This window comes from Phalacrocorax carbo, chromosome 15, assembly GCF_963921805.1.
Source record: "Phalacrocorax carbo chromosome 15, bPhaCar2.1, whole genome shotgun sequence".
Taxonomy (NCBI): domain Eukaryota; kingdom Metazoa; phylum Chordata; class Aves; order Suliformes; family Phalacrocoracidae; genus Phalacrocorax; species Phalacrocorax carbo.
Genome location: NC_087527.1, coordinates 7,439,911 through 7,467,638, shown reverse-complemented (window position 1 = coordinate 7,467,638; position 27,728 = coordinate 7,439,911). Strand labels below are relative to the sequence as shown.

The 27,728-nt window shown below is 48.8% G+C and overlaps 3 protein-coding genes across 4 annotated transcripts; 1 reads left to right on the top strand and 2 right to left on the bottom strand.

The window, feature by feature from the left end:
* On the bottom strand, nt 1–15,800 carry HPS4 (HPS4 biogenesis of lysosomal organelles complex 3 subunit 2). The gene is made up of 13 exons (XM_064465845.1): nt 15,397–15,800; nt 14,291–14,381; nt 13,615–13,758; nt 12,495–12,602; nt 11,998–12,114; nt 11,775–11,869; nt 10,059–10,131; nt 9,290–9,323; nt 8,557–8,653; nt 7,152–8,076; nt 3,864–3,996; nt 2,844–2,952; nt 1–1,298 (listed from the first exon to the last, which is right to left on the bottom strand). Exons 1-13 carry the CDS (start codon nt 15,615–15,617, stop codon nt 1,127–1,129), a joined length of 2,319 nt encoding a protein of 772 aa, XP_064321915.1. The 5' UTR covers nt 15,618–15,800; the 3' UTR covers nt 1–1,126.
* On the top strand, nt 15,582–18,034 carry SRRD (SRR1 domain containing). Of its 2 annotated transcripts, XM_064465858.1 has the most exons (7): nt 15,582–15,719; nt 15,795–15,835; nt 15,924–16,060; nt 16,143–16,241; nt 16,895–17,049; nt 17,295–17,340; nt 17,625–18,034. In XM_064465858.1, the coding sequence occupies exons 1-7, from the start codon at nt 15,616–15,618 to the stop codon at nt 17,844–17,846; spliced, it is 804 nt and encodes a 267-aa protein (XP_064321928.1). In that variant the 5' UTR covers nt 15,582–15,615; the 3' UTR covers nt 17,847–18,034. The 2 variants fall into 2 exon arrangements, with proteins under 2 accessions (XP_064321928.1, XP_064321929.1); XM_064465859.1 differs by lacking the exon at nt 16,143–16,241.
* TFIP11 (tuftelin interacting protein 11) lies at nt 17,977–27,618 on the bottom strand. Its single transcript, XM_064465844.1, has 12 exons — nt 27,294–27,618; nt 26,740–26,893; nt 25,900–26,056; nt 25,241–25,368; nt 24,618–24,770; nt 23,336–23,845; nt 22,543–22,649; nt 22,139–22,307; nt 21,691–21,934; nt 20,927–21,069; nt 20,485–20,650; nt 17,977–19,341 (listed from the first exon to the last, which is right to left on the bottom strand). The coding sequence occupies exons 1-12, from the start codon at nt 27,488–27,490 to the stop codon at nt 18,986–18,988; spliced, it is 2,484 nt and encodes an 827-aa protein (XP_064321914.1). The 5' UTR covers nt 27,491–27,618; the 3' UTR covers nt 17,977–18,985.
* Nucleotides 27,619–27,728: the final 110 nt, after the last annotated feature.

The window sequence follows — 27,728 nt, the reverse complement described above, 5'->3', positions numbered from 1 at the left end:
TTGGACGACTCTTGGACTTTTTTATTTTCACAGTCACATCGATGTGTCTGTACGTAAGAGCAGCAGGCTTTGAAATATACAGCATAGTCAGACACAGGTATCCCTCTCTCAGGTCTAAGCAGCCATCACCGCCACTGCCCCTGCAGCCAGCTGCTCATGGGGGACGCTCTGTCTGTCTGAGCAAGAGAACAGCTGCGAGGAGCTACAAACCCTCTTTGCTCCCCGTAGCTTAAGGGGCTCCGACTTGCCTTTTCTGTCAACAGAGAGTAGACAAAGAGCAAGAGCAAGGTAGTGAAACAAGCTCCTCCAACAGGAGGGAGGGGAGGAAGCAGAAGGCCGAGGAGTAGGCAGGTGTAGTGCATTCACACCACCACCGTCACCACGGCCCCTTGAGAGGCCGGCAGGTTACAGCTGCACTGGCGGGCAGTGGAGAAGGCAGCGCTGTGCTGTACAATCACCCATCAGGCACACTTAGAGGGACAAGGATCTCCCAGATTCAGCTAAAGTATAAAAACCTCCTGACAGCACCTGTAGGAGGATTACGAGTTTTGCGGCACTTGTTCTATTCCAGTTAGTCTGAGAATATGCAGGCTCTGTTAATCAAGGTAAGGCATTATGTCATGGCAGGGGATCATTTCTATAGATTAAGAGGTATAAATAAAGCCCAAGTCTGACCAGGGCAAGTGGAGGCACAGAACTCCAGGCAGATGCAGTGTCTGACTGACATCTCTGAAAGCCAGTACTGCCCAGTAGCCTGGTGTCTGTGTAGCTTAGAGCAAGAAGAGGTTTTACTTTAGGTCAAGGCACTCCAGGAGTCTCTGCTTGTGGCAGCAGAGCACCATGAATAGTCCTAGAGCCAATGTAAACCAAGCAACACCACTATCTTCTATCTGCAGTCTTTGGTAAGTGCTAACGTCAACGTCAACGATACTCTGCACTAGCACAAAAAGTGCTGCAGGAACAAGGCAATAAGAGTGCCCTTCCTCGGGGCAAGGCAGGCTGGAGACCCCATAGGCATCGCACAGAGCCTCATGCCTCCTGTGGAATAAATGGCTTTGAGATTTCACTTATTGGAGATGAACTAACTTCCAGCACAGGCTGAGACACGTTGCCTCAGCGCATCAGTTCAAAGCAGGTTCACTCCATGCTTCAGCAGCTTTTGCTTGGCCTTGCTTGGCAAGCTGAACGCACTGTCGTGAGGGTTGGGAACACCCGAGTTGCGGAGCGGAGCACCCAGCTGCTGGAAGTAGGTTTCCTGGACGGGATTCCGGCAGGCGTACACAGCTGTGGAGGCGTTCCTAGCAGGGCGGGACAGAAGGCAGTGGTCAGGATTTACAGCTTTGTGCAAGATCCCCTCCAACTCACCAGGCTGGTCATTAGGATGCTTGTGGCACTGGACTCCCAGCTATTGAGAGGGACTTTTATGTCTCAGCAGAGCAAAGAAACACAGAGCTAAAATGGACACTGAAACCCTACAGTGTATTACCAGAAGGCCAGAGGGAACGAGACCCTCCCTTTCAAGGGTCTTGGCATCCTAAAAGAGAAAGCATCATATGTCACATCCTCTGGGACCTACTCAGCAGCATTAACACCCATGCATGTAGTCATCTTCTGAGTACTTCCCTTGCTGGGAGACCAGACCAGTACATCAAGAGCTGGTAGTTAAATACTCCTCATGTCTAACACCCCTTCTTTCCTGGAGGAATCTCACTGCTGCTGTCCATAAGCAAATCCCAGCACAGCACCCTTACAGCAGGAACCATACAAGGCTGTTTAGTCACACGTGTGATGAAGCTCAGCCAGATACTGTAACCATGAAAGGTCAAGCTGTTGATTAAAACCCACCGCTCAGTATTTACCTGCAAGAGGGCTGACAGTGAGCAAAGCAAAGGACTCTGCATTCCTCCCTGATGGAGGAAAGCAGCAACTGATATGTTTGCCGACACCCTTCTGTGACAACTCTCCATAAAAGAAAGCAGTTTTAGTCATGTTGTTACTCAGTCTGATTCACACATGGAGTTGCTTTTTTTGGGACAACACAGAATACGCCAGCCTAGCCGGTATAGGATTTAAGGAGCCAGTCAAACTAATGCTAAACAAGGAGTTCTCCAGCAGTGAAGTGTATGATTCACATTCCCTTGGCAAGCTGTGTCAGAGAAGTGAAACAGTGTAATTCCCAGAAGCATCTTTATTTCATCATGTTTTGGACAAACAAGCCGGGTCAGGCAAGCAGAATGTGCACTCACAACATAACCACCTCCCTGAGATCAGCTACAGGAACAGGGGGAGTGCTGTAGCACAAGATCAGCATTAGCCACGGCTGCGTGGAAGGGCTCTGGCTGCGATAAGACCATCTTGCCTGGCGCATTACAATTGAGTTTGCCACGCACATTACAGTGTGTTTCCAACCCAACAAGCCGTGCAAGAAAACAAAATCTAGGTTGCCAATTCTGGGTGCCTTTGGCTCCCAGCCGAGACACAAATTTATTAGGAACAGCTATATTTAAAACTGCGTCTTAGAACCTTATGGTGCCAGGAACTGGCAATATTATAGCATTATTTCTTAATCCAAAGAAACCCTTCAGTTCACTTGCCTTGGTGCCATCATAGCCTCTCAACACCCAGATCACACTGCAGGCAGAATATTAAGTAGCCCACATCTAAAGAGCAAACTTCAGGGAATACTGCAACATGACTGATCCTTGGCAAGGGACACCAGCGTGATTACAATGCGTGCCAAACCTCAGCCAGCCTTAGAAAAGGGGTTCCCCTCTTCTGCTTATTCTGTGTGCCACACAGCACTCCTGTGCCTGGAAGAGGAGGGAGCTGTAAGCATACCTTACCTAATTATCACTTCTGAGGCAGTCGGAAGCTGGTTGAAGTCAGAGTGGATCAGCGTAGCAGCTCTCAGGAAGTGCCGATCCAGAGGGCCAGGTGTGTGGGGCAGGTTGGCTGCAGAACAGGAGTAAGGGGTGTATGTTAAAAGCCCACTCTGTAGAGGAGCATGCCCCCATTTACCGAGCAGGAAAAGGCTGTGGACCTCTCCCCCACACCCTGGATACCTACAGAACAACTGGGTGACACCCTAAGCCCCAGTGTGACCTCAATGAAATTCATCAGCGGCTTGCACTGTGCTCAGCCATGCACAAAGAAAAGGCCGGTGTACCTTTCTACCCCACACATCAGAGGGGTGAAAAGAAGGCCTGAGAACTGGGTTATCTAGAATCATTGGGGTTTCTCTTTCCCTAAAGCACTTCTTCTAAGCTGGAGAGAGGTGGGACACTCCCTGTGAGGCTGCCAGAAAAAGGGAAACATTAGAAGGAACTGGAGAAATATGTGCATGGGGCTTTCTGCGTGTCAGCGGTCTACCCACAAACCCAGAGCCACAGTCTCTGAACTGCTGGCTACTACCTGTTCCCAGTTCCTGCTTCTCATAGCCAGAAATGACTGACAAACGCTCTGTTGTACAGCAGGACAAGAGGCATCACACCAAGGATAAATAAAGTCAGGGGGGAGGGAGGGCAGGTCTGAAGGATGTTGAGTCCTGTCCTCAGACCTAGTCCTTAGCAGAACCCCAAGCAACATCTTTCTGAGCAAAGCAGCAGTAGCAGCTGCTCCATCTCCCAGCGGCCTCTGGCTCTCATCCAAACAAAGCGATCAACAAGCCTTCAGCAGATTATAAACTCACACAAAAAAAAAGAGCTTCCTCAGTAGGGCCTTATACCCGGGCTATTTGATTAAGAGTTATAGCAAGCAATGTTTCTGAGAAGTTGTCTGAAGCACGAGAAAAGGTTACTGTAAACCCTGCTCTCCCCCTTATTCCTCCTCTGAAGCAGCTGCTACTCCAGAAGATGAAATCTTACCCGTGAGTATGTTCTGAACGCAATCATAGTGAGTGAAGCTGTAGGTTGTCTTGGCTGAGGAAGAGGAGTCTTTGGGCAGAGTCTCCCTCAGATGAACCTCGAGGCCATTTAGAGAAGCCAGACTGCTGTGGTACTGCAGACAGCGGAAAAAAACAAGGCAAGTGTTAGAGTAGACACCCAGCTTTGCCTGGACATCCAGGGAGATACCGGAGGGAGTTGGGTGAGTGAGGCCAACGACAAAGGGACTGGACCCCTCCACACTCTGCAGCCCAGGCTCTCTCCCAGGAACGGCTGGGAAACTTGGGCACAGAGGAAAGTAGATGAGTCTTACAGCTTACAAGTTGGTGAGACAGGGACTCAGAAAAGGCCACTCTAACCTGAAAATAAGGCATTAAACCACCTGATGCTATTAATTACAGGAAAATGCAAGACTCCATTAATTTACCGTCAAACATTACTCACCAGGGCTCATTTTCACATCCTGGCCACGACTTTCAGCCACAGCAAGGAATATTGCTTCACTTACCAGCCCTTATTATACCAGACAGACAATATAGCAGGATGCAGTTTTACACACTTAGGCTGGATTTAATTGCCTGCAGTGTTTCCCACAGCAACCTCTCAACACATGAGTAAATCTTCTAATGGGCACCCAGCCTCCACACTGAGCTTCTGGCCAGCTGGAGACTGCAGGCACTGGGCTATCACCAGAAGGGTGGGGGGAAACCAAATCCAAACACCAAGGAAACAGCCTCACCTGTGGGGTGACTAATGACAGACCCAGCACAGAGCAATGGATTCGCACAGCAACGTACTAAGACGAAAGCCAAGCTGCCTTCCTGCCTGGACTCTGAGCAGCCCAGCTGCCTCGGCTGTGCTGAGGCTCCCAAGCAGCAGGCAGGGCTCAGGCAGGGCTGAGGGGCCCTCCGGCCGTGCTGGGAAGATAAACTCCATAATCCTCCAGCCTGCCCATGTGCTTTCCTCTGCTACAGAGAGGATCAAGCCTCCATTCAGTAGGACAGCAGCGCCTGGCCTACCCTTGATCTCTCTGGTCATGGAACAGATTTTCTTTTCTGTGCAGTGAAATGAACGGATAAGACCTAAAGACAGGCAGGAAGCGAGCCTGAAAGCCTCCAAAGCCTCCTGCTCTGCAGGGAAAGCCTGTATTGGAAACTGCCCTCCCGGAGGGATGATCGGTACTGCCTGGTGTTCTCAGCTGCACAAGTAGCATATTTTACCCTTCTTTGGTGTCATTCAGGGACCTCAAAGCATTCGACAAACATTAATTATAACTAAGCTCTGACATCCCTGAGAGCTGAGGGTCATTTTTAATCTACAGATAAACAAAGGAACAGACAAGTTGAGGTTATGCCTCAAATCCACCATGACGCCAGCAGCAGAGCCCGGCTCTGCTTAAACACCTTAAACACCACTCCTCTTCCTGGGATGACAGGAGGTGCAGTGCATCTCTCCTAAGAGATAACAAATACCTGCATCCTGAGGAAAGGTGTAGTCAGAAGAACCCAATCACAGTCAAAATCCAAGCTGTGTGAAAGAACGGTTTTACTAAGATGAGATCCAAAGCAAGAGTATGTGAGATGGAAGCAGCATGTTTGGGAAAAGAGGAACCTGAATGGAACAGGGCTTTGTCAACCCTGGGGTAATATATATACATAAAGGAAAATAGACTGAAATGCGATGCACCAGTATCAGGCAGTTGATCTTGAGGCTTAATGAACTGAATGACAAACTGAGCCCGGCTAGGCACACTGCTGGCCTTGCCCAGGCATCTGATGCGAGGAGGACGTGCAATGTGTCACTAGCAGAGCTAACCCCCGCAACAAGGCATTTCACACGCTAGCTACATCCTTCAGATGCTCCTTCTCATGGCAGGTCAGAGAAGAAGCAGAGTAGAGGCTCGTTTCCAGCCACAGGTGCCGCATGGGCTGCCAGGAACTGCATCGCCTCCGAGCACAGCAGAGCTGCACTGCCAGCTGGCCAGACCAGAGCTGCAACTGGAAGAAACCCAGAGAAGCTGAGGGTACTTGTGCGATGAGCATGACCCTCAGCTCTCGAGAGCATCAGCTCCTACCTGCCTGCATCCCCCTCTCTCCCCACAACCAGAGAAGACATGGTAGGGTGGGAGCTTCTGCAGCTGCCTGTTTGAAATGAGCAGAAAGGGGACAGAGCAATGTGCCATGTCTAGTCCAAAAGGCCAAGGCTGCACCTCCTGGCCTCTGCTGATTTTGCAGCAATCCCTTCCTGGGCATGCCAGCCCTCACATGCTGTGCAGAGGTGGCATCCCCCTGCTTATGGGGGGCGTCACAGCCACAGCCTCTGAGTCCCATTGCTTGGAAGTAAAAGGAATAACCTTGAGGCTCTGCTAATGCTGGGAGTGAGCGTTAGTCTGAGCTTCCCTCCAGCTTCCAGTCTGACGGTTAAAGAAATTAGGTTGTTCCTATGGCAACTAGCATATCAAACAGGCCTCTGCAGCTTTGACTCAGCTCCCTGGTAGGGAAGCAGGGGCCAGGCGGCAGCTCTGCAGACTAATGCTACACCGGGAAACGCCGGGGGCCGGCACATCCTTCCCCCGCAGCCACATTAGCTGCACTGCAACGCTTGGCACAGAAGCCTGCATGCCCAAGCAAACCCTGCAGCAGAGTAAATCGGGATTGCTCTGGTACAGCACCTCTTTGCAGTGCCCAAGTGGCACTCTTCGCTCTGGCCCCCGGAGAGCGGCACCAAGGAGGAGCAGGCTGGGGACGCAGACAGCCAGACTTTCACATAGAAGGGAAATGCTCTGGGGACTTGCTGCCAGACACGTCTCCCTGGTGCTTCCAGAGTGAGAAGCTGTGACATGCAAAGTGGAGGTTAAACAGAGAACAAACCTTGCTTTCCAAAAAGCACTACAAAACTGACGGGGTTTCCCAACGAATCCCAGATCCAGCACAGGCCTTTGGCAGCCCGCAGGGCTGTCTGACAGGAACACCTACACGTTCTGCACCGGCACTGGCACTGACAGACAACAACAGGCAACAGGAGTTGCCTGTGAGACAACACTCTCACCTCTCAGGGTCTCTGCCTGACGTTCGTGAACAGCCTCCCACATGGTTTTAGTTGTGGTGATGAACCCTAAGCCAAATGGCTTTGCCTTGCACAACACAGAGCAGGTGAAGAAAGAAATGGGAAGCGTGATCTGATGCTCGCTCTTCAGTTGTAACCCCTGTCCCTACCACCAGACAAGCAGCAGTGAGAGTATCTGCAGTGTGGAGGACCTTTCCCACTTACCACATCTTCAATGGAGCTCCGGTCCTCTTGGAGGTTATCTTCAGCCAGCAGGGAGAGCACAAGCCCCTTAATACAGTGAACATACAAGCTCATTTTAACCAGTTTGCTCTGTTTGCCTGACTCCACACCAGCCTGGGCTCCCAGACCATCCCTCTGAGGCAACCAGCCACTCTCTCCGCTCCTGGGACAGTGCATGTTCTCTGCTGGGTCACTGGGCAGGCTTTCCTGAACCTCTACAGCTGGCAGCTGGCTCCTGCTTTGGAGCTCTGATTGTACAGCAACGGCTGGACAACCCAAACCCTGCACATTGCCACCAGCTGCACCACTGCCTTCTCCAGAGACACTGTTCTGGCTCATAGTCTCTTGCTCGTCTTGTTCACTTGATTTCCTTCTGCTCAACTCCTGGGCAGGAGGGCAAATAGCTGGACTGCCACTGGTTGCAGGATAACTTTGGAAACTGCGTTGCTCAACATCAGAGTCCACAAGGGATTTTGCCAGACTCTGACTCTCCTGGGCATAAGGGTTTGGAAAGCAAAAGCCTTCCAGATACGGACCTGTAGTTTGAGCACATTCAGCAGTACGGATTGTGGAAGGGCTCAGCAGCTGTGTCATGTCTCTCTCTAATGGAAAGGATGCTTTTCTACTGAGCTCTGAACTTTTGCTGTCTGGACTGCTCAGTTTTGCAGTTGGAGAATTCTTCGTACCGGCTTCCATTGCGGGGAAGCCCTTCAAAGGGCCTGTGTTTGCAAGGCTGCCTGATTGCACAGCATCTTCTGGTGCAGCTGTGCTTGAAGCTGGCTCAGGGGCCTCCTGCACAGAGATATTATTCAGGTCTTGGTTTTCATGAACTCCTGTTGATTCTGAAACTGCCTGGGAGCTGAGAGTATTCTTCTCTCCTCTAGGGCCTGCTGTGGACACATATGACCTAGCGGGAGATGACAAGTTGATTAAACTACTGAGTAGGATCTGTTTGGAGTTATTACATACCTAATAACAACTACCACCTCCTGGTAGCATTCAATAACTTATCTATTCTCTGCTACAAAGAGCATCTACCTTGGAAAAGAATGGGCTAACAAAGGTGAAAAGCACAGGCCTCTTACACTGCAGCCTCCTGGGAATGTCACCCCCTCAGAAAGCACAAAGGCAGCACTGTGAGCTGAGAAACAACAGAACATCGCAGTTGGTCTTGGGAAACAGTTCTGCTTTAGGCTGCTTCGTAACAGAGATATGGACCCCACAGATTCTGTCCAGCCTGAAAGACCTCAGGCAGCTTTAACAGCCAGATGACAGAGTTTGAGTTAGTACCGGAGAAAACAGTAACAATGGCTAGTGAAGACCCTGCGCCACATGTTAGCGCTCCCTTGCTGCAAAAGGCTCTCTATGCATCATATTGATTTCCTACCTAGTCATCCACTCTACTGGAAAGTCTCGGAGCTCTGAGACTTCATCTTCTGTTAGGAATACCGGGATGATATGGACACCCTGTGGCAATGGAGAATCTGCAAAAGCAATGGAGGTTTGAGGATTAAATTAACATGCTCCACCATAAAGAACAGAAGCTAGTCTCCATCAGCCCAAAGGCTTCTGCAGGAGAAGGCATGCTATCCTCCCATATCCTGGGTCACCACAAACTGACCGCATCTGACTAGGCAGCATTTTCCCATTCTCTTCATACACTTAATATCCGACACAGTTAAATTTTCCCTTAGTGTTTTTTTCTAACTGTCCTGGCAGAATACCTATAAACTGATGCTCAAAAATTATGACTGAAGGTTTGGACTGAAAGCACCAGCCACCTGTTTTCAGGGCTCTGTCAGTGGCCATGTAGGCACATGGATAACTGGAATTAAAACAGGCGTGTTGGGAATCTGCAGAACTGATAATTAAACCTGAAAGAGCAAACTCCTTTGCTTAGCCAAAGGAAGGAACTAGTTCTGATTACACAACACCCACTGGCACATGCTGACTAGTGGCAGCAACACCCTCAGGGATGTACTCCTGCATCCAGCAAGAGCTTTGATGTGAATCCCAGGGAACCAGCTCATGCTCTCACTGCAGAGATTGCAGCCCCAGAGGGTTGCCCATATGCTGCTGCTGTGCACTTGGCAACCAGTACTCTGCAGCTGGATGCTCACCAGGCTCCCGCTGCTCCTCAGCTCCAGGCTCACTCTGAAAGAAAAGCCAAGAATCAGCTCTGTGGCATGACTCAACACCTGCCAGCAGTGCCACCAGGACATCTCTTCCAGCCTCCTCAGCCTCCCTGTGACTACAGCAGATCCCAGACCATCCCCTTCAGCAAATACTAAAACTGGTTTACCATGCTGGCCAGTGATTTGTTCCTTAAGTAGCCCCCAAAGTCAAGGGGACTTCCCAAGAACCAAAATACACCTGAAAGCTAGGACAAATACCACAATTTGCGATTGCTGCCTGCTCAGGGCACAAAAAATTGGTTCACTCAACCAGAGTAAGAGCAGAGTCCTTCTTATCTGGATCTTGATGGCTTTTTTGTAGATCTTGAACATAAATAATTACCTTTGACAAGCTTCAATGCAAACAAAAATTGATCTATTTTTCACCTTTTTTGTCTATTTGTCTAAACTTTCATTGTGTGTATATTTAGCACTAAATACCTAAACTTGGGTAAAAAGCTAATCAAAACATCACACAGATGAGAACTCATAAATTCAGTAACTTAAAGACCAAAAAAAAAAAAAAAAAGGCAAATTCCTCATGCAGAAGTCTTGAAAACTTACTCAATCATAACTAATATAAGCTTTTAGCATAGCATCAGCATCAATATTTGTCCTTCCCAGTAATGGCACACAAGATCTATGTGACAAGAGCTCCCACACTGCATCCTTACAAGTGAGTATCTGCATGCAGGGAATGTGTTCAGCAACATACCTGGCCTGGAGACTCATTGCCTTGGAGGAGAACTTTGGCAGTGAGAGGAGGTGGCAGCTGGGTGCTTACGATCCTAAACGGACAAAACAAAGTCATTCATGAGCAGGCTGTCATTTCCTGAAGCTCAGCCAGACTCCCATCACACAGCGCATCAGGACACGCAGAGCCAGCAGTAATGCTCACACCAGACATCTACTTGCACTGAGCAAAACTGATGGTGCTGCAGGGCCTCATTTACAGCCAGGTGATCCCTCGGACAGTCTCTAAGGTTCTGCTGCGCCCACCTCTCCCAAACCAGCCAGACACTCTGCAAGGGTTGAAAGGTCAGCCCCAGACAGGGCAGGAGCTAACACATTGCCAGACAAGAGGAACACAAGCTGGGTGACCATCAGGACTCTCGTTTTCTTCTTTCCTTTGGGTCAGTTCCACTCAAAACTCAGAAAAACCACCTGCTGGCATTTACTTTGGGCCAGCAAAGCTAGTTGTGCTGAGTCAAGACCTCGCACAGAGTGATCCATACAGGCTTCCTGCCACCCCATGAAGAGCTGTGGGCAGTGGAGAAGATTTGGAAAGGCACTCAAAGTACTGCAGTACAGGCCCCTTGGACAGTGCTTCCAGAGGTATTCTCTCAGTCCTTCCGTTTACATCTTGTTGAGAACCACGTTCTAGAGATTCTCCAGAAGATTCTAACAAAGGAGAAGTTTAACTCAAGTACAAAGCCCTTTGCAGCGCTGTAGTACGATTCAGAGTTCAGAGAACTATGATGGCATTTGATGAAAAAAAAATCTGAACCAGACAGAGCAGTGACACAACGAGGCAGACACACCGGTGAGGGACAGAGGCAGGACAAGTCTCAACGTCAGACATCCACTTCCACTGCAATACGCTGCCAGCTTTAAGGTGCTGCAGTGACTCATGCTCAGTCTCCTGCTTGCACATATGAGATCATTCCCTTAAAAATGGCTGGCCTGCCTCTGTCAGACCTGGAAAGATGCACACATTGTGGCATATTTCCAGTGCTCATAAAAGGTGCTACAAGAACAGTCTATGCCAAAGGAAAAAGGTGCTTGAATGTTATTCCCAAGAAATTCTCAGAATCCCTCACCTCCTGTCTTTCAAGGCCACCTTTGAGGCTTTTCTTGGTGTCGTTCAGTGCCACATCTGCAGCATCTTCAGCTATGATCGGTTGAAAGAAACCAGCATTTCTTGTCGGAAATTCTGACTCATTCTTCTGCACACTTTCTACCAGTATAGACAGTGGTCCTAGCCAACAAGTCAGTCAAAAATACATATATGCAGACACACACATGCACTGTATTTGCAAGACTGCAAAGAGTACACTAAGGGGAAAGCATAATATGTACACATCTTTCTTTTTCTTGGTGATTTCCACCTAAAAAGCCCAAGAGGTTCAGTGTTCACGTCCTGCTGAATATCAGACAGCAGATTACTACTGAAATCCAAACCTTGAATTTCTTCATGCTTCCATTTCTCCTACTGATAAACATAAATAACCATTTATCCTCTTTGAAATACACCAGCAGACAGGGATTACCTTGCCTGAAGCATTAATGTTCCTGTCAGTAACAAACAGCAGCCCTGTGTGTACAGCTAGTGCCCTTGCTCTGCTCCCTGGATCCACTCTGGGATCACAGCCCTGGGAAGGGGCAGATTTCATGTGCAGGTTAACCCTTTGGGTAACGCCTGGTTACTTACAAGCCTTTGTAGAGAATGCAGCCTGCCAAGACATGGGGAGACCGCTGGCAAGTTTGCAAGATGAGAGCTGCTTTCAGTAAAAGTAGGGGGTCCACCTAGATGAGGAGAACCACAAGACGTTAGGCCAGAGAATCCTGGGAAATGCTCAAAGCAGCGAATAAATGCAAAAGCATTGGCACTAAGGCAGCCCTAGAGCCAGACACTGCAGAGGACAGGCTTTTACCTTCGTTTTGTCCAGATTCCAGAGAGAATTGAAAATCTTATGGAGGTCACTGGTGTTTTTTTGGATGTGTTCAATGTATCTGTCCCACTGTCTGCTCAGTTCCTCCTGAGAAAATGCCTGCAGACAACATAAATCCACACAGCTGTCACTGCACAGGCCTTACGCTTTCAGGATGGTTAGATGCAATCAATCTGGTCACAAAGTGACTTGTGAGGATAAGGAGGAACATGATATCGAGAGGAAACTGCTTTAGACTGCGTATCTACAAAGCCTCTAGCAGACACCCACACTACCTCAGTGCAACAAGGGGGATGGGCCTGTACACTTTCCCAGGTCCCGATTCTTTGATATGTGAGCTTGCTGTGACTCTTGCAACCAGGATGGCAACGTAAGGGAACGTGCCAGCACGCATGTGCCTGGGCACAGCTCGGCTAATCTGGGAAGTGTTTAAAGTCTCTTTCTAGGCAGAAAGATCTCAGGTGCTGATCTTTAATTACCACGTATGCACAGCGCACTGGTCCATTGTAGAAGGCAAAGAGGCTGATCAGCTGCTCCAGAAACCGTCTACAGCTGACATCAGGGAGCTCAACAGCACAGCCCAGAACCTTTAATACAGAAAGGCATGAATGAAGAATGTTTACTGACAAAACCCAGGCACAGCAGGTGAGAATAACTCTATCGCTTTCAGATGAATATGACAGGCATGCAAACAACTGTGTGGCAGGCAAACAACCCCCGGATTCACAAGTCAGATGCACAGGAAATTCAAAAATACCCACAGAAGAGCCCTGACACAGACAGGATAAATAAATAATACCAGAAATCCAGTGTTTTAGACACACTCCCTTCCCACGTTAGATGACCTAGCTCGCTGCTCTAATAGCTACCAACATTTTCCTGAAACTAAGTACTTAAATATACTCAAATTAACTTGTTATTTACAGCAATGAAGATGCTTCATTTAGTTTCTGAGTTGCCAAGAGAAACAGAAGCATGAGGCCTTCTGCCTCAGGCAGAGCTCAGTGAGCCTGGCCAGCACTGCCAGCCAGAGAGGTCTGACCGATCTTAGCCCAGTTCCCAGGGGATGGTTTGGGTCACTTTTATCATGACTCTGCCGCACACTGTTCTTTATATACTAAATGTCTGTTGACACTGACAAAGCACTACAGCAGGGAATACTGGGGGTTAGAAGGAAAGATCAGTAGACTACCAAATATGGAGACTGAGTCTTTATTATAAACTACAGCACACAGAATCCTCTTTCTAGTCATTGCCAGTACCCACGGCTACATGTAATGATGCAGAGCTAAACGCTTTGCAGCCACTGCCAGGCACGTCTTAAGAAAACACATTGGGTGTGGAACGTACGTGAAGCCTTTTACAGAACAGCTGAAGTGACTGCCACGACACACGCCTGTAGGCTGTGGTAAACATCATTTAAGCTACCTTGCAATTAAAAGTTGTGCATTACAAGTTCCCACCCTAGCTCTCCCGGGGACTACCTGTGTCAGCACATACCATAAAAAAAAAAACCAAACCAGCCCTTTTTGTTTGATAAAGTATTTCAGACTTTTGCAGTTTTAGCTCTGTGACTGCCTCTAGATCTCTTGAGCTTACCCACAGATAGTCTCCATCCACTACAACTGCAAACTTGAGCTTCCTCAGGCGAATGAGACTTGGAGGAACTCCAGAAATCTCAGTGATGCAGTGCACTACTCCAGCAATCTGTCCACAAAGCAGTTCCTGCTGGTCAGGGAAAGTCTGTCGAGGAAGGCAGGGAAAAAAGACTTTTTTTTCTTTCATTTCAAAAGGACTTGGAAAAACAAATCACTACAGTATTCACGTATAAGTAAAAATGAGTTAAGTTCAACTCAATTATAAATCAAATGCAGTAGCACAGGCAAAGCTCTGGGGAAAAAATAATTGGACTGCTTTTTTTTTTTTTTTAGGCAGTACAAGGGCTTTGAGCTTATATAGGGGCATTTTCATCCCTCGTGTGTATTTATTCACATCACCAGAACAGACCTGGACTCTGCTGGAGGGCTCCATCACGAAGGAGCAGAGTGCAACACCACCGTGCCCAGCCTCAGAAGCCAAAGGACTTCTCTGCACCGAGTCCAGCGGAGCACCACCCCAGCTGGTTCTAGCCATATGAGCTTTCTTAAAACTTTTGTGAATACTAAATAAGAATCCAAAGCTCCACCTGGAAGCCCAACCATTCCTGAACCAGAACTATCAGCACTCACAACACAGGTACTCCTTTACAGGCACTGAAAGGAAAAGCAGACATTACCTGAGGAGGATAAAAATAACAAATCCCGGCACTTGTAGGATCTCCTTCTTCCTTAACCTTTGAACCATCATAAAGGAAAAAGTAATTCCACCTAAAAGAGCAAAGCATTAACAGAAATAATTGTATGTTTGAAAACTGGTATGCTTCCCCCTCTCCTTTCTAGCATTTCAAGTAGAACAACAAAAAGGTTATTACACATAAAAAAAGAGGCATCGTTCTTACATAATCACACCGAGCTGAGACGTGAAAGCAGCACTAAAAGGGTCCCGTGCCATTACACTTGACTACTTTCATGGGTTTAGGATAGGTTCTGTAACTCTGCAGCTAAAATACGAGGAAAGAGGTATGGACTTGTGATATACCCTCCTATCCTGAGCACACAGAATAGTTACCTTTAAGAATTAACCGTGTGCAGCCCAAAGAGCTCCCACAACCTGCTGCTCTTAATTGTTGACTGTACGTGACAGGCCTTGAGGAGCACAAGATGGAGGCTTCTTTCAGAAGATGGCCTACATCGTAATGTTATCCAGCTCATCACTTCAAGGATATATGTATTTAAGAACACTTTTTTTTTTTTTCTGTTCCTACTAGTAAGTAGCTAGTTACAAGCTTTGCGTGCAAGAAGCCTTCCAGTGGAAACAGATGAAGTCTGGAACAAAAGCAACATAAAAGGCAAAACTGAAGAAAAAAGTTATGGTCTGGCCATGAAAAAAAGGCTGATTCATCCTTAGATCGTCTCGCCGGACAGAGATTCACCGGAGTGGAATCATTCACCAGAGAGAGGCAAAGCTGTTGAGACCCTGCGCTGGCTTCCAGCAGCTCTGGGTCCCGCTCCGGGCCCTGCCAGAGCCCCGGGACGCGCTCCCCGCCTCAGCGCTCCGCCTGTCAGCCGGGAGAGCGAGGATTTCCCAAAAATAGGGAGAGAAAAAGGACAAACGCGCATTTACCGGGCCTCAGCGCGGCCCATCACCCGCCGCTCGTGACCGCCCCCAGCCCCGCGGCCCCGGCCGGGCAGGAGCAGCGCCGATGTCACCTCGGTACCGACGGGACGGGGACCAGGACCGCGCAAGCCCCGGGGGGGGGGAGGCCCGGGGGAAGGGGCTTACCATGGCGCCGAGCCGGGCTCCGGCGCGGCGGGACGGGCCATCGGTGTCGGGGCGGCCGCGGCGGGACGAGCCGAGGTGAGGGTTTGTCCCTCCGGCGGGACTCGCCACCACCGAGACTGAGCCACCCGCGCTCCCGCCACCGCCGCTTCCGGGTTAGGCGGCCCGCCGGTCCCATGACAGCGGCACGTGACCAGCGGCGCTACGGCGGCCGAGAGGGGCATGGCGGCGGCGGGCGCGTGGCGCGCGGCAGGCCGCCGGCGGCGGCGGCGGGAGGCGGCGGAGGAGGAGGAGGGCGCGGTGCTGCGCAGGGTGCGGGAGGCGCGGTGAGTGCCCGGCCCCGTCCCGCACGTGTGCGTGCCCCCTCGCCGGGCCCCGCTGACGCCGCGCTCTCCCCGCAGGGACGATCTGCTGAGCTCCGGCTTCTGGGCGGCCAGCGCCGGTGCGTGCGGGGAGCGGCGGGGGGTGGAGCGGGAACGGGAACCGGGCCGCCCCCCGCCGGGCCTGACGCCTCTCTCCCTGCCCTGCAGGAGCCGTACGGGCCCCGCTGAGCGCCAGCGCGGAGCTACCCGCCCGCTGCGTCTGCTACGGCCTGGGGCGGTTCGGCGGCTGCCCGGCCGCCCGGCACCAGCTGGCCTTCCTGCTGCTGCTGCTGGAGGAGCTGGGGGTGAGGATGAGGAGGGGGGCACCGGGGTGGGGGGGGTGTCCCGCCGCCCCGGCACCGCCCACGGCCGCCGCTTTCTCCGTAGGTGCCGCCCGGCCGGTGCTCCCTGTTCGATCCCGCCTTCTCGGCCCAGGAGGCGGCGGCGCTGGGGCAGCTGGGGCTGCGGCTGCTCCCGGAGAACGAGGTGAGCCGGAGGGAGCCGCAGACTGGCAGGGGTTGGCAGGGCCCTCTGGAGCTCACCCCGTCCCACCCCCTGCTGGAGCAGGCACCCCCAGAGCAGGGGCACAGGGCCGCGTCCAGGCGGGGTGTGAATGTCTCCAGGGAAGGGACCCCACAGCCTCTCTGGGCAGCCTGTGCCCCTGCTCTGGCACCCGCACAGGGAAGGGTTTTTTTTTCTCCTATTCAGGTGGAACTTCCCGTGTTCCAGCTTGTGCCCGTGGCCCCTTGGCCTGTCGTTGGGCACTATTGAACAGAGTCCGGCCCCATCCCCCTGACACCTGCCCTTCAGATATTTATAAGCACTGATGAGATCCCCCCTCAGCCTTCTCCTGGCCAGGCTGAACAAACCCGGGTCTCTCAGCCTTTCCTCATAAGGGAGATGCTCCAGTCCCCTGATCACCTTGGTAGCTCTCTGCTGGACTTGCTCCAGCAGCTCCCTGTCCTTCTTCAACTGGGGGGCCCAGAACTGGATGCAGCACTCCGGATGGGGCCTCACTAGGGTGGAGTAGAGGGGCTGGGGAGGGGGGACTCCCGGGATCCAGAAAGGGAAGAAGGAGGCACCATCCTGCCTCCGCTGCTGGCGCTCGGCTGTAACATGAGATGTTGGTTTACATGCAGGAGGGGAAACACGGCATTGAGGGATCGGCCACGCTGTTTTACATGGTGCACTGCGGGAAAGCCTTGTACAACAACCTCCTGTGGAGGAACTGGTCCGCAGGGGCACTGTCCAAAATGGTGATCATCGGGAACAGCTTTAAAGGAATTGAGGAGAGGTATGTCCAGCCCCCACAGGGAAAGGTTCTGGTGCTTCCAACAGCGCTTTCCTCTCCTTGCCTCCTTTACTTCTTTTTTGTATTGCTTCTGACAAAGATTTCCAGGTTTTGCTCATTTTCAACTTCCTGTCCTGTTCACAGTCATCAACCATCTCTTACCTTTTCCATCCCCCACACCTCTTGAGAAAAGTCTAAATCCACAGGATTGTCATGTATCTAATGCCGGTTACCTTGTGTTATTCTAGATTGTTGTCAAGGATATTCGAGAGAGATTATTCTTACATAGCAAAGGTATGAGCCACTCTGGTTTTTTAACATTATTTTGACACAGCACCTTTTAACGAGAAAGGAAATAAATTGCAATGGGAAAGAAGAGGGTGGTTATTTTTAAGCCTTTTTCCCTGGCTTAAATACACAAGTGAATCGCTTTAGGATCATTCTACATTATCTGCAGAACATATTGCATGCAGGGGTTGGGTTAACATAACACCATCCTCATTTCACTGCCTCTTAACTGAACTTTTTTACAAAGTTCTTCGGCATCGTACATAACTTTTTCCCCAAATGCTCCTTAGGTCTTGAAAGGGACAGAGGAAGTGGCGCTCCCCACTCACCCTCGGTACCTGGACACCTTTAACGACACCTCTGTCCACTGGTTTCCCTTGCAAAAACTGAAGGAGCTCTCCCCTGAGGTTTGGGACTTTGTGGAGGAGCCGACGTACCACGAGTGTGATGACTTGGAGATCATCAGAAAGGACCAAGCTGATGAGCACCATCCTGCTGCCGTGGAGTCCTAACAGCTCTCTGCAGCAGCGGGGGCTTGGGGCTGCATCTCCTCCTACAGCAGCTTCTGCGCAGCCAAGATGAAGCTCAAGCACTGACAGTGTCATCACGCCAAAAGTGGCAGCACCCAAACACTGAGCATGATGGGACATTTTTGTATCTTATTTAATAAAAGGTAAAGCTGTGCTTTGACTTATACTCAGTTACAGCAAACAAATTTAACTAAAACCTGCCTTTTACACCATCTGTACTGCATAATGATTGCTCTTTTGATCCCCTCCCCTTTCACGAACAATTCAAAGCCTTGGCATGTACTATGCCCATTTCAAAGCATCAGGAAGGGGGAATTATTTGAGAGGGGTCTGTGGCTGAAGGTTTTGGTGTCTAGTTCCAAATGCAGGCTTTGAAAAGCTTTCTCGCAGGCAGGGGCCTTCAGCTGCTCAGTGCTGCTGAAATCAGCACTTCATCTGTTCTTCTGTGAAAAATCAGGTCATCTCCCTCTAGGGAAAAAAGCCTTGGTTTCCCCCCCTCACCTCTGTGCCCTGACCTGCTGCGGTCCCAAGGAACACATTCTGTGAACTTGCTGGAAAAAATCCCCGCCCTTCCAGCTCTGCGTTGACAGGGCAGAGGGGGCAGCTGAGCATCCGGTGGCCCGCGGGCAGGCACCAGGCTGAAGGAGCCACCAGCACACCGAGAGAGGTGGGACAAGTCCCGGCTGTGTGCGGTAGAGAGGAGCCCGTTCGCTGCACAAGGGACACTGTTGGGACAGTAACTCTCAGCCAGAGCAGTGCAGCAGGCAGGAGAAGCTGTGACATGTCTGTCACCGGAGACCTTCAGGACTCAGCTAGACCGGCCCTTGCCTATCTGCTGCTGGAGCAGAGACTCCCCTCCCATCGTCCCTTCTGACCTGCTGATAAACCTCTAGCACAGGTGGCAATTACACAAGCACCTGAACTGCTTGTTCCTCGCTTAGCACCAACTTCCACATGTAATTTCATCTCTTGACACTCCCTAAACAGCTCTTGTAAGAAATAACTCCTTGCATACAGCTACAGTTTCCCTCTATTTACAAATCTGTAGCTTCTTTATTCTAAGACAGTTACACTAAAAATATTAGCAAGACAGTCTTGTCTTCACAGTGCAAAGCGGGGCCTCACTTAGCCATGTCGATGAGACTCTGGAGAGAGGTTGGCACCCAAGTCTTTTCTCCTTGTACAAACACAACACCCCTGTCAATGTAAATGACAATCCGTCCAAACGTATACAACTGTTTTCCTTCGTGCCGCTTTCCAATCACAGGCATGAAAACAATGTTGTGTTCCTCTGCTTTTGTCTGAATGAGGTCCTTAAAGTTCATTGGCACGGAGCTGGCGGCCACGCCGATGCCGCGCTGGGCCATGTTCTCAGCCTCGCGACGCTCCTGCATGGCTTCGTACTGGAAGTCTTTCCTCCGTTCGGTGTGAGTAAGGTAGGCGATGTTCTCTCGAGCGCCGGGCTGCATGTACCCACCTGTTTGGAGAGACAAAACACGTAAAAACAACATCCCAGTCCCTTTCTGGTGGAAGGTCTATGGGTAAACTCCAGGACACAAAGAGTAAAATCAATCAATAATGCTCTGAATCCTCCTTTACACATCCTAATTCATTAAGTTTTATACTGTTATTGCTAATACGACAGACTAGCTACGTGACTTTGAGAACTGCAGCAGAAGCAACAGGATTTGATACAACCCCAAATTGTATCTGAGCACGCACAGGCGAGGAGCATGCTGCACTGCTACTGGCAAAGGCAAGATGTGGACAACAAAAAGAATACTCCTCAAAGCCAAAACCTGGCTTGTGGTCTCCACATGCCGCTGCTGGGTTACAAACAGTGACTATCACAAAATCAGGCTAAGGATGGGGAAGCACCACGTTGCAGAAAGTAGCATTGCATCTGGAGCACTTTCACTACCAGCCCCAGTTCACTCTGTGGCTGCATGAGTACACCATGCCAAGCATGTCCCAATAGGTACACTCCTCTTTGTGTAACACTTGCCTGTAGCTGTACCATTTTACCACAGAAATAAACATAATACTTAAAATAGACTCGAGGAATCCTCCATGTTTCAGATGCAGATTCTCCATCACATGGTACAGCAAGGGGGTAGGAAGAATGCAGTAAAGGAGTTCTCAGTCTTGGAGGACAGGACAGTACTGCTCCCTCAGACACAGCCTTTTATACAGTTTAATTCCCAGCAACTTCCTAACAAGCTCTTTTAGGTCACAGGGAAAGTCACGTGGAAGGAAAGGGCAGTGCTCTAAAGCTAACGAGAAAAACCAGTATCTCACTGTAAAGAAAAAAGAACCCAACAAATTATAGCTTCAGGAGCCAACATCTTTAAATTATGGTCTCTCAGTGACCGACATAAAATACACTATGATCAGGCAAGGCTGAAAGATACTCAGTTGCTTAAGGCACAGGCAGCCAGCCACCAAAAAACTGTTTCTGCTTCAGTGAAGCACAGGCAATTATTAAGCAGCACCTTACAGGTGTTATTTACGGACACAGCAAGGTAAAACACACTTTGAATGTCACTGCTCATGCGAGCTGCTACAATGCCGATTAGCAGGGTCATGCCTAAATACAGACTCACAAGAACCAAACACCTACCAACACTGGAAGAAACAGCCCGGTTCATGATATCAAGAGCTTCATTAAATTTGTCTTTGATCGATGGATGCGCTAACACTTGGTCTGAGAACATGGACTTCCAACCCAAGTACCACTTTGTAATCTCTTCATAATTGGGGCTGTTACTAAGCCAAGAGCACAGCACCTGCAAAACATGACAGATCAAATGCAGTACTCCAGGTGCATTTATGGAAGAGTCCTTATTATCACGTAACCTGTTTATTACTGAGCTTTTGTTAAAAGAAAGGACCGTGACAGTGTTAGAAAATAGTCTGTTCTGATGTGTATGGAGCTATGAGTGGAAATCACCCCATTTGGTAGTTAAACCATTTCAGCACTGGGGCAACAATTTCTAGGCAGGAGTCACTAAAATGCTTCACAGTGAATCAAGCCTGTTTACTCAGCCTTGACAGTTTCTCACCTGCAGCCACTTTGGGAAGAAGTGTTTCTCCAGCAGCCCAACAAGACTGGAGACAGAAATCATCCCCTCCCAGTCAATCACCCAGTAGAAGGCATCCATGTGCTGCTGGTGAGGGTTTATGATGAGTTCGTTCAAACACATCCCTGGGAAAAGGGGGAGAAGGGTTAGGGAAGAACTTAACTCACAGTTCTACCAGTGCCCTGACCTATTTCACTAGCAACACCCACGATTTGAGGAGGACCCGTGTAGCATATTACCCTAAGGGAGAGTCAGGATCTTTAAACTGCTTGCCTGATCCCTGCCCCCAGATCAGGGTGTGCTTCTATTTCCAGCAATTACAATTTGCTGCCAGAACTGAGACTGTTAAAACATCTGACTGTCTTTTAGACTACAGAGCCTTCTAGCCAGTTTGCGTAGCTGAATGGTGAATACAGGAGTAAGAGACATGTTATAGCTTGGTACTATCTGACAGCTGTCAGATATTCCTGTCAGGTGAAGAACAGAAGAATCACATGATTTAGAAAAATAAGACAGAAAATATTGAGAATAACCAGAGCACTTTCCCCTATTTTCCAAAATGTCTGCCTCAGAAGACTGCACAGTACTAGTAGCAGAAAAGAAGATGCAAGCTTGGTCTAAACTTACTAATAACATTCTTTGAAGTAACGCTGGCAGCCACGTTAACACGTTATCTTTTCTAGGTGAAAGGGGGAAGGTGGCAACCAGCAGATTCCAGAAACTCAGCACCGTTTGGCTTGTCTCACCTAGCTTAGGCACAATGTTTTTGACCATGAAAGCCTCCCATGACCCAGGTGTGAACACATCCTTCCAGGGCTGAAGAATAAGTTTGGCAGAGGAGTCACTGGGATGCCACTTCTGGAGTGCATTCGCCAGCTTGTTTCGGATGGGAGAATACAGCGGCTCTAATCGTGCCTGCATCAGGGGAAGCCAGGGGTGGATCCATGAATGGATTGGGACCGTGTCTGTCAAAGGATTCCAGCTTTCGACCTTGAGGTAAAACAGAAAAGATTAAAATAAGTCCATCCATTAGCAGTAAGTCTTGCCAGATGCAGAGAGAGCTATAATGCAACCCCCTAACTCCTAAATGCATTGGCAGAGGCAGCAAACTGGTATTTCAGAAGTTCTAGTTGACTGAAATTCAAATACTGGTTCAGAGCATGGCTTTGTTCTAGCGCCGCCCTCTCGTCTTACCTCTTTCTGTAGCTTGGGGAAGATGAGCTGATCCAGAATGTTATCCAGTATCCAGACAGGAACAACATTTACCCAGCTATCCAAGAAATCCACCATCGATCCACAGTTCCGCGGTTGCCACTGCGCCACTATGTTTCTGACATATGGCATCCAGATTTCCCACATCAGTCTGGAAAAAATAATAAATAAATCAAAGTTTAAGCTTAAAGCTATAGCCCCAGGCCTAAATAAACCAAATGGCAACTGTTATTTAAAAGCTACTTCTTTTTATATAGCTGACAGCTGGATTTTAACAGACATATGAAGAGAATCATCTGGAAAGCACACTTGTATCTGTTCTTTTCCATCCCTGAGGAAGCAGCACTTGAAGACGCTGCACAAAGTACAACTCATTTGCTCTTTACCTGTGGAAAGCATCTGTTGTCAGGTCCTGGCCACTGTGTGATAACAGCTGATCGTTCTCCAAAAGGTTCTTCCACTTGGCTATGATCTCTGTGCCATATGAACAGTCCTGGAAATGATACGGCAGGAGCAGCCTTTATCCTTTTTCATTAATTTCAGCTGGTGTTTACGAAGAGCAGGCTGCTGGTACGCTCAGCTACAGACAGCATTCTCACCTGCTAGGGTGATGCAAGCTAGGACCTCACAGCTGTGATTAGTAAAACCCCACAACAGGAGAATCCCACTTTATGGATTTAATGTACCTCCAGTGGGGTGGGGAAAGATAGTGTGAACTTTTTCAGCTGTACAGAGAGAATTCAGACTCTTACCTATCACAGCTGAAATGGCATGAAGAACAGACAGCACATATCTGACTATTAGAAAGACAGACTTCTGCTTTTGCTAAAAACCAAGGACTAGAGACTTAGCTTTCATCTACTTTTTCCTCCCAACACCCATTAAAAGGGATTGATTTTAACCTTCAGGCTCCTAAACTGTTAGCCTACAGTCGCAGAAAATGTCTGAGAGCGGGTGCAGAGCAGATCCATCTTTTTGCACGCGTGTATTTCGCTCTGCCATGAACACTGTTTTCTCTGGAACCTTCCTCTCCCACGCCAGGCAAGAAGAAGGTGGTTTTTCTTCCTCTTTCTCTCCAGACTGACATAAATTTGGGAAAAGGAGTGGGGAGGGGGGAATCAAGATAATAAAGACTACTTAAGCCATCAAGAACTGCAGATAAATCAAACTAACACCCACCTTGAGGGGATCCCAGTTCTTGAAGTAATCTTTCATGAGAGGATAGACTATTGCCACTGCCAGATCTACCCTATCAGACATTCTGTACTCTTCATAGTACTTGTCCTGAAGCGTCTCAAAAATCTTTGCACACTCATCCAAGGTTAAGGGGTTTTCACAGCTGGGCTGCATCCGTCTCTCACACTCTTCCACCATCTCCAGCACCTTGCTGAGGTTGCTAATTGCTGTCTCCTCATGCGAGAGAACTTCAGACATCTTCTGTATCTCATGGGTCAGGTTGACAACCATGTCTCTCTCGTACTGCAGCTGCCGGTCATTCTGGATGATCTCCTGCTCTGTGATGTCAATGAGAAGTTGCAGGTTGTGCTCCAGCTCAGGCAAGGCAAACCCCTGGGGCTTGCAGTCTTTGCCCAGTGGCTGCTGAGGACTGTCATCTGGGATATTGTGCTTGTGACTAATTTGACTGTAGCTGTAATAAACCTTCTGCTCCCGGCCCGTCATGTCTATAACCTTCCAACAAACAACAACAAACATGTCTCAAAAAAACTGTATCTCATGTTTAAAAAAAGGAGGAAATCCCTTACTGCAAACTGAAAGCTGAAGATTTCCAAGTCCCTAAATTACAGCAGGCTACTAATACACACTGCTATTCTGAAGGAGGCAACTGGGCATTGCCTGCAGAAAGGCCTACTCCAGACATGAAGAGTTAGACCAAATAAGAAACAATTTGGAATCAGAGCTGGAAGTGTCTCCTCTTCTGATCTCAGTTTTACCATTTCACTGGGTAATTCTACAAGCAGTGATGATGCAAGTAGCATGCTATTTATTATTGTACAGAAGTCTTAGGTACTTTTATACTTTATTTAAAGACACATTAATTTTAGATGAATAATTTTATTAAGTGCATACAAGACTAATCCCTTACTGTCCTTTAGGTAGAAGATGGTTCAAACTATGTGTTTAGTTGCACAGTCCCAGTAAGGACAACTGTGCTTTCAGAAGTGGATGAGCATTTTATCTATGACAAATGTGAAACACATAAACTTAACTTGCAATTAAAAGAAAAAAAACTTGCTTAAAAACAAATCCAGCGTCCTAGGTGACACAATGGTCTATTACATGATCCAGTGTTGAGTCCGAGGCCTTGATTTTAATGAGGCTGCAGACAGGCAGTTCTTAAAACTGGCTTCTGTCAAGGTTACTGATGACTAAAGAGCACTCACAATACCAAAATGGACAAACTGTTTCCCAGAGATGCCACCTCTTGGGTTATCAACCTTACCTTGACTTGAGACAGCTCCTTCTGAGGGGCTGAAAGCTGCTTGTTGATCCTGCCCTTGGCTTTCAGTTCTTCTACTGTCTTATAGCTGTATTTGGGCTTTTTCTTGCCTCCATTAGGATCCTTCCGCCACTGACTGAGCTCTTTTTGGAATTCCTAAACAAAAAGAAAGAAGAGTTGTGCTTGCTGCTCTGTGTCATGGCCCAGATTTGTCTCTGTTCGCTACAGGAGAATAACCATCAGATCAGTGAAGAATGCTGTACAGCAAAATAACTGGGAAAGCAGTAAAGCTCAGTGACAAACCGGCTCAGATGCTGTGGTCTGGTCTGTTTTGTAGGGTTTTTTTTTTCTCTTTAATTTAAACAAAAGACAAGGATTATTTACCTGGGGGGACTCTTTGAAGGTGGGGTTCTAGCAAGACTACTGGAATAAAGTGAGCCAAAACCAACAAAGAACATTAAAGTGCCAAGGAAAATATGTCTAAATGAAATTAACATGCTACGTCTTTAGTTTCTGACCTAAAATGAGCCCAAACGGTTTTCGCTGATACAGAAGCTAATACTAGAACTGAATTTTGTACATACAACACAACAGGGAAACAGATATACCAAAAATCATAAAAATACCTCCTCAGCTTCTTCTTCCGAGTCCACAACAGGAAAATCTTGCAAAGACTGGCTGGTTCTTTCAGAGCCATATGCCCCCACAGCTCCTTTGCCTTTTCTTTGTTTGGCCTCAATTGGATTGATAATACCTAAGAGGACAGCAGTTAGATTAGAAGGAGCAGTTTGTTTACTGAGAGAGAACAGCAAGTGCCTTTCCTACAGTACCCTAAGTTATCAAATCAGCCCAAACATCCAGCCTGGTATTCTGCCTCTATCACTGTAGTATCTTCTACCACTTCACTAATTTCTTAGTGGCTATAAAATCACTTAGTTCCAGCACACACCAAAAAAAACCCCAGAGTATTATTCACATTTGCATATCGCTGCTTTTTTAATCTATCACATAAAATTACTTCTCCTTTTCTGTGAGTTATCTACCTTTGGAATTTATCTCCCTTTTCTTTCTCTTTTTCTTTTGTAAAATAACAAGAGCATAAAATCGGCCTGTGGTAATTTAAACACACTTGAATCTTATAATGAGAACCCAGATCACTTAAAAGAGATGCAAGAAAACAAGAATGAAGTTGTAAGCCACCTGGAGATGGCAGATCTTTGAAGAATCCAACCTCTTCTTGAAATTACTAGTTAACAGTAAACGACCAAATAGGCAGTCACAGTACCTTGAGCATTCTTCCCGAGACCTCTTCCAGGGACATAACCCATCTTCTGGAGAAGCTTCTGCCCAATTCCCTTAGTGTGTCTCTCCCAGCTGCCAAAATCCACAAAAGACTTTGTCCCCCCTACAAAGCCTTTCTGACTGGGCTTGAAATTACCACCCTGTTAAAACAAATAAACAAACAGAAAAACCCCACACAACCTTAAGGCACTGTAATAACCAAGCTCTGTATAATTTCACTCAAAAGGAAGGTTCTTCCCAGAAACGACTCAGTTGTCACCACACTGCACAGCCACTCTATATCATGACTTGGGAGGCCATGTATGCTCCCCGCCATCTAAGGAGTTTCCTGAAATTCCTTAGATGGAAAAGTCCTGACAAGCTTAGGCTGACAAGCTACCAGTTATGAGGCTCTACCACCAACTCTAGCTGAAGCTGACTCCTGATTTTTTCTGTATCTGGTAACTGAAAATAAGAGTTAAATTTTTTATCTATAACACACCTAGATTTGTGATACTGTTCTGTGAGATTTAAAAAAAAAGTCTTTGAAAGGCAATAAACCACAGGCATTCTTTCATTTTAACCTTAATTGACCAAAGGGAATATTAAGGCTGATAAAAGGGCCTAAGAGGACTGATGTTCCAGAGGACACATGACAATACATCGGAGTAACTACAAAAGACAGAGAAAACACCTCCCTTAACAGCACGCTGCTACCTGTGGTTCTCTGGTTTTAATGACTTCTCCTTTCCTTTAGTGCTCTATTATTATTTCAGCATCTTTGACTACAGCCTAAGTTTCATAAATACACTGCACAGAATTGAAAACTTCCTGGGTAACTCACCGTTTTTAACTTCTTTGGCACAAACTCTTTAGGGATTTCTTCCTGCTTAACAGGTTTTTCATCTTCATCCGAGTCTTCTTCTGACACATCCTCAGCTGCTGACTTTTTCAGCCCGGCGCTGATGAAGTTCACAGGAGCCGAGTAATCCCTGGAGCTACAGCAGAACGAGACCTGTAAGTGAATTCGGTTCCAGTGGACCAGCACACGCGTTCCTACACAAGCCTTGGGAATGCTATGCCTTAGAACCCCTCCCGCCCCCCCCAAAATGAAATATTAAAAAGTTAAGAGCAGCATAACGCTGTTATTGCCAGAAAATAACATTTTCCCCGCCCCGAGCTGCAGGGACGCGCTTGCATAGGCAAAGTCCCCCCTCAAGGCAGTCCCTGTGCCAGGCTGCGTTGTTCAGGAAGGGGTTTATAGCCTGAAAACCACCGAGGAACTGGGTAGCCCCCCCAGCCGTGCCCAAGCGACTCTGCAGACCCGAGGGAGCACGGCCGGGGGCCGCCAGACGCCGGGGACAAGGCGAGGAGGGGCCCCTGCCCCCCGGGCCGCACCGCTTGCCGCCGAAGCTGGGCCTCTCCTCCTCCGAATCGCGCTCGGCCCACACGCCGTAGGTGGCCTCCTCCTTGCTCTGCCGGTGGCGCTGCCGGTGGGGGTTGAACTCGTTCTGCAGGTCCCAGTCCGACACCTCGAAGTTCTCCATCTCCACGCCGTCCTCCCCATCCGTGCTGTACAGGTGCGACATCGACATGGCGCCTGCGGGCACGCCCCGGGCCCACACCGGACACACGGACGCCGGGATACACGGACGCCGGCCCCGCTCCTCCCGCCGGTCCCGACTGCGCCGCCGCCACCCGGAACTGAACGGTCTCCTTCCGGTTACCGGAACCCCGGGGCGCCGCTTTAGCCACGCCTACGACCATAGAGCTGGACGGAGCGGCCACGCTAGGGCCTGACGGACGGCGGCTCCTCTATGGTTCGGCGGTCCC

What these genes read in the sequence shown, in the direction of transcription:
- SRRD (XM_064465858.1), top strand. Translation starts at nt 15,616, where the DNA reads ATGGCGGCGGCGGGCGCGTGGCGCGCGGCAGGCCGCCGGCGGCGGCGG. An exon ending in CTTCTGGGCGGCCAGCGCCG is followed by an intron (nt 15,836 to 15,923) that starts GTGCGTGCGGGG and finishes CCTGCCCTGCAG; the next exon opens with GAGCCGTACGGGCCCCGCTG. An exon ending in GGCTGCTCCCGGAGAACGAG is followed by an intron (nt 16,242 to 16,894) that starts GTGAGCCGGAGG and finishes GTTTACATGCAG; the next exon opens with GAGGGGAAACACGGCATTGA.
- HPS4 (XM_064465845.1), bottom strand. Translation starts at nt 15,617, where the DNA reads ATGCCCCTCTCGGCCGCCGTAGCGCCGCTGGTCACGTGCCGCTGTCAT. An exon ending in CAGTGCGCTGTGCATACGTG is followed by an intron (nt 12,115 to 12,494) that starts GTAATTAAAGAT and finishes TGTTGTCTGCAG; the next exon opens with GCATTTTCTCAGGAGGAACT. An exon ending in TGCATTCTCTACAAAGGCTT is followed by an intron (nt 10,132 to 11,774) that starts GTAAGTAACCAG and finishes TTGTCCGTTTAG; the next exon opens with GATCGTAAGCACCCAGCTGC.
- TFIP11 (XM_064465844.1), bottom strand. Translation starts at nt 27,490, where the DNA reads ATGTCGATGTCGCACCTGTACAGCACGGATGGGGAGGACGGCGTGGAG. An exon ending in AGGAGCTGTCTCAAGTCAAG is followed by an intron (nt 23,846 to 24,617) that starts GTAAGGTTGATA and finishes GTTTGTTGGAAG; the next exon opens with GTTATAGACATGACGGGCCG. An exon ending in AGAACTGGGATCCCCTCAAG is followed by an intron (nt 22,650 to 23,335) that starts GTGGGTGTTAGT and finishes TATCATTTCCAG; the next exon opens with GACTGTTCATATGGCACAGA.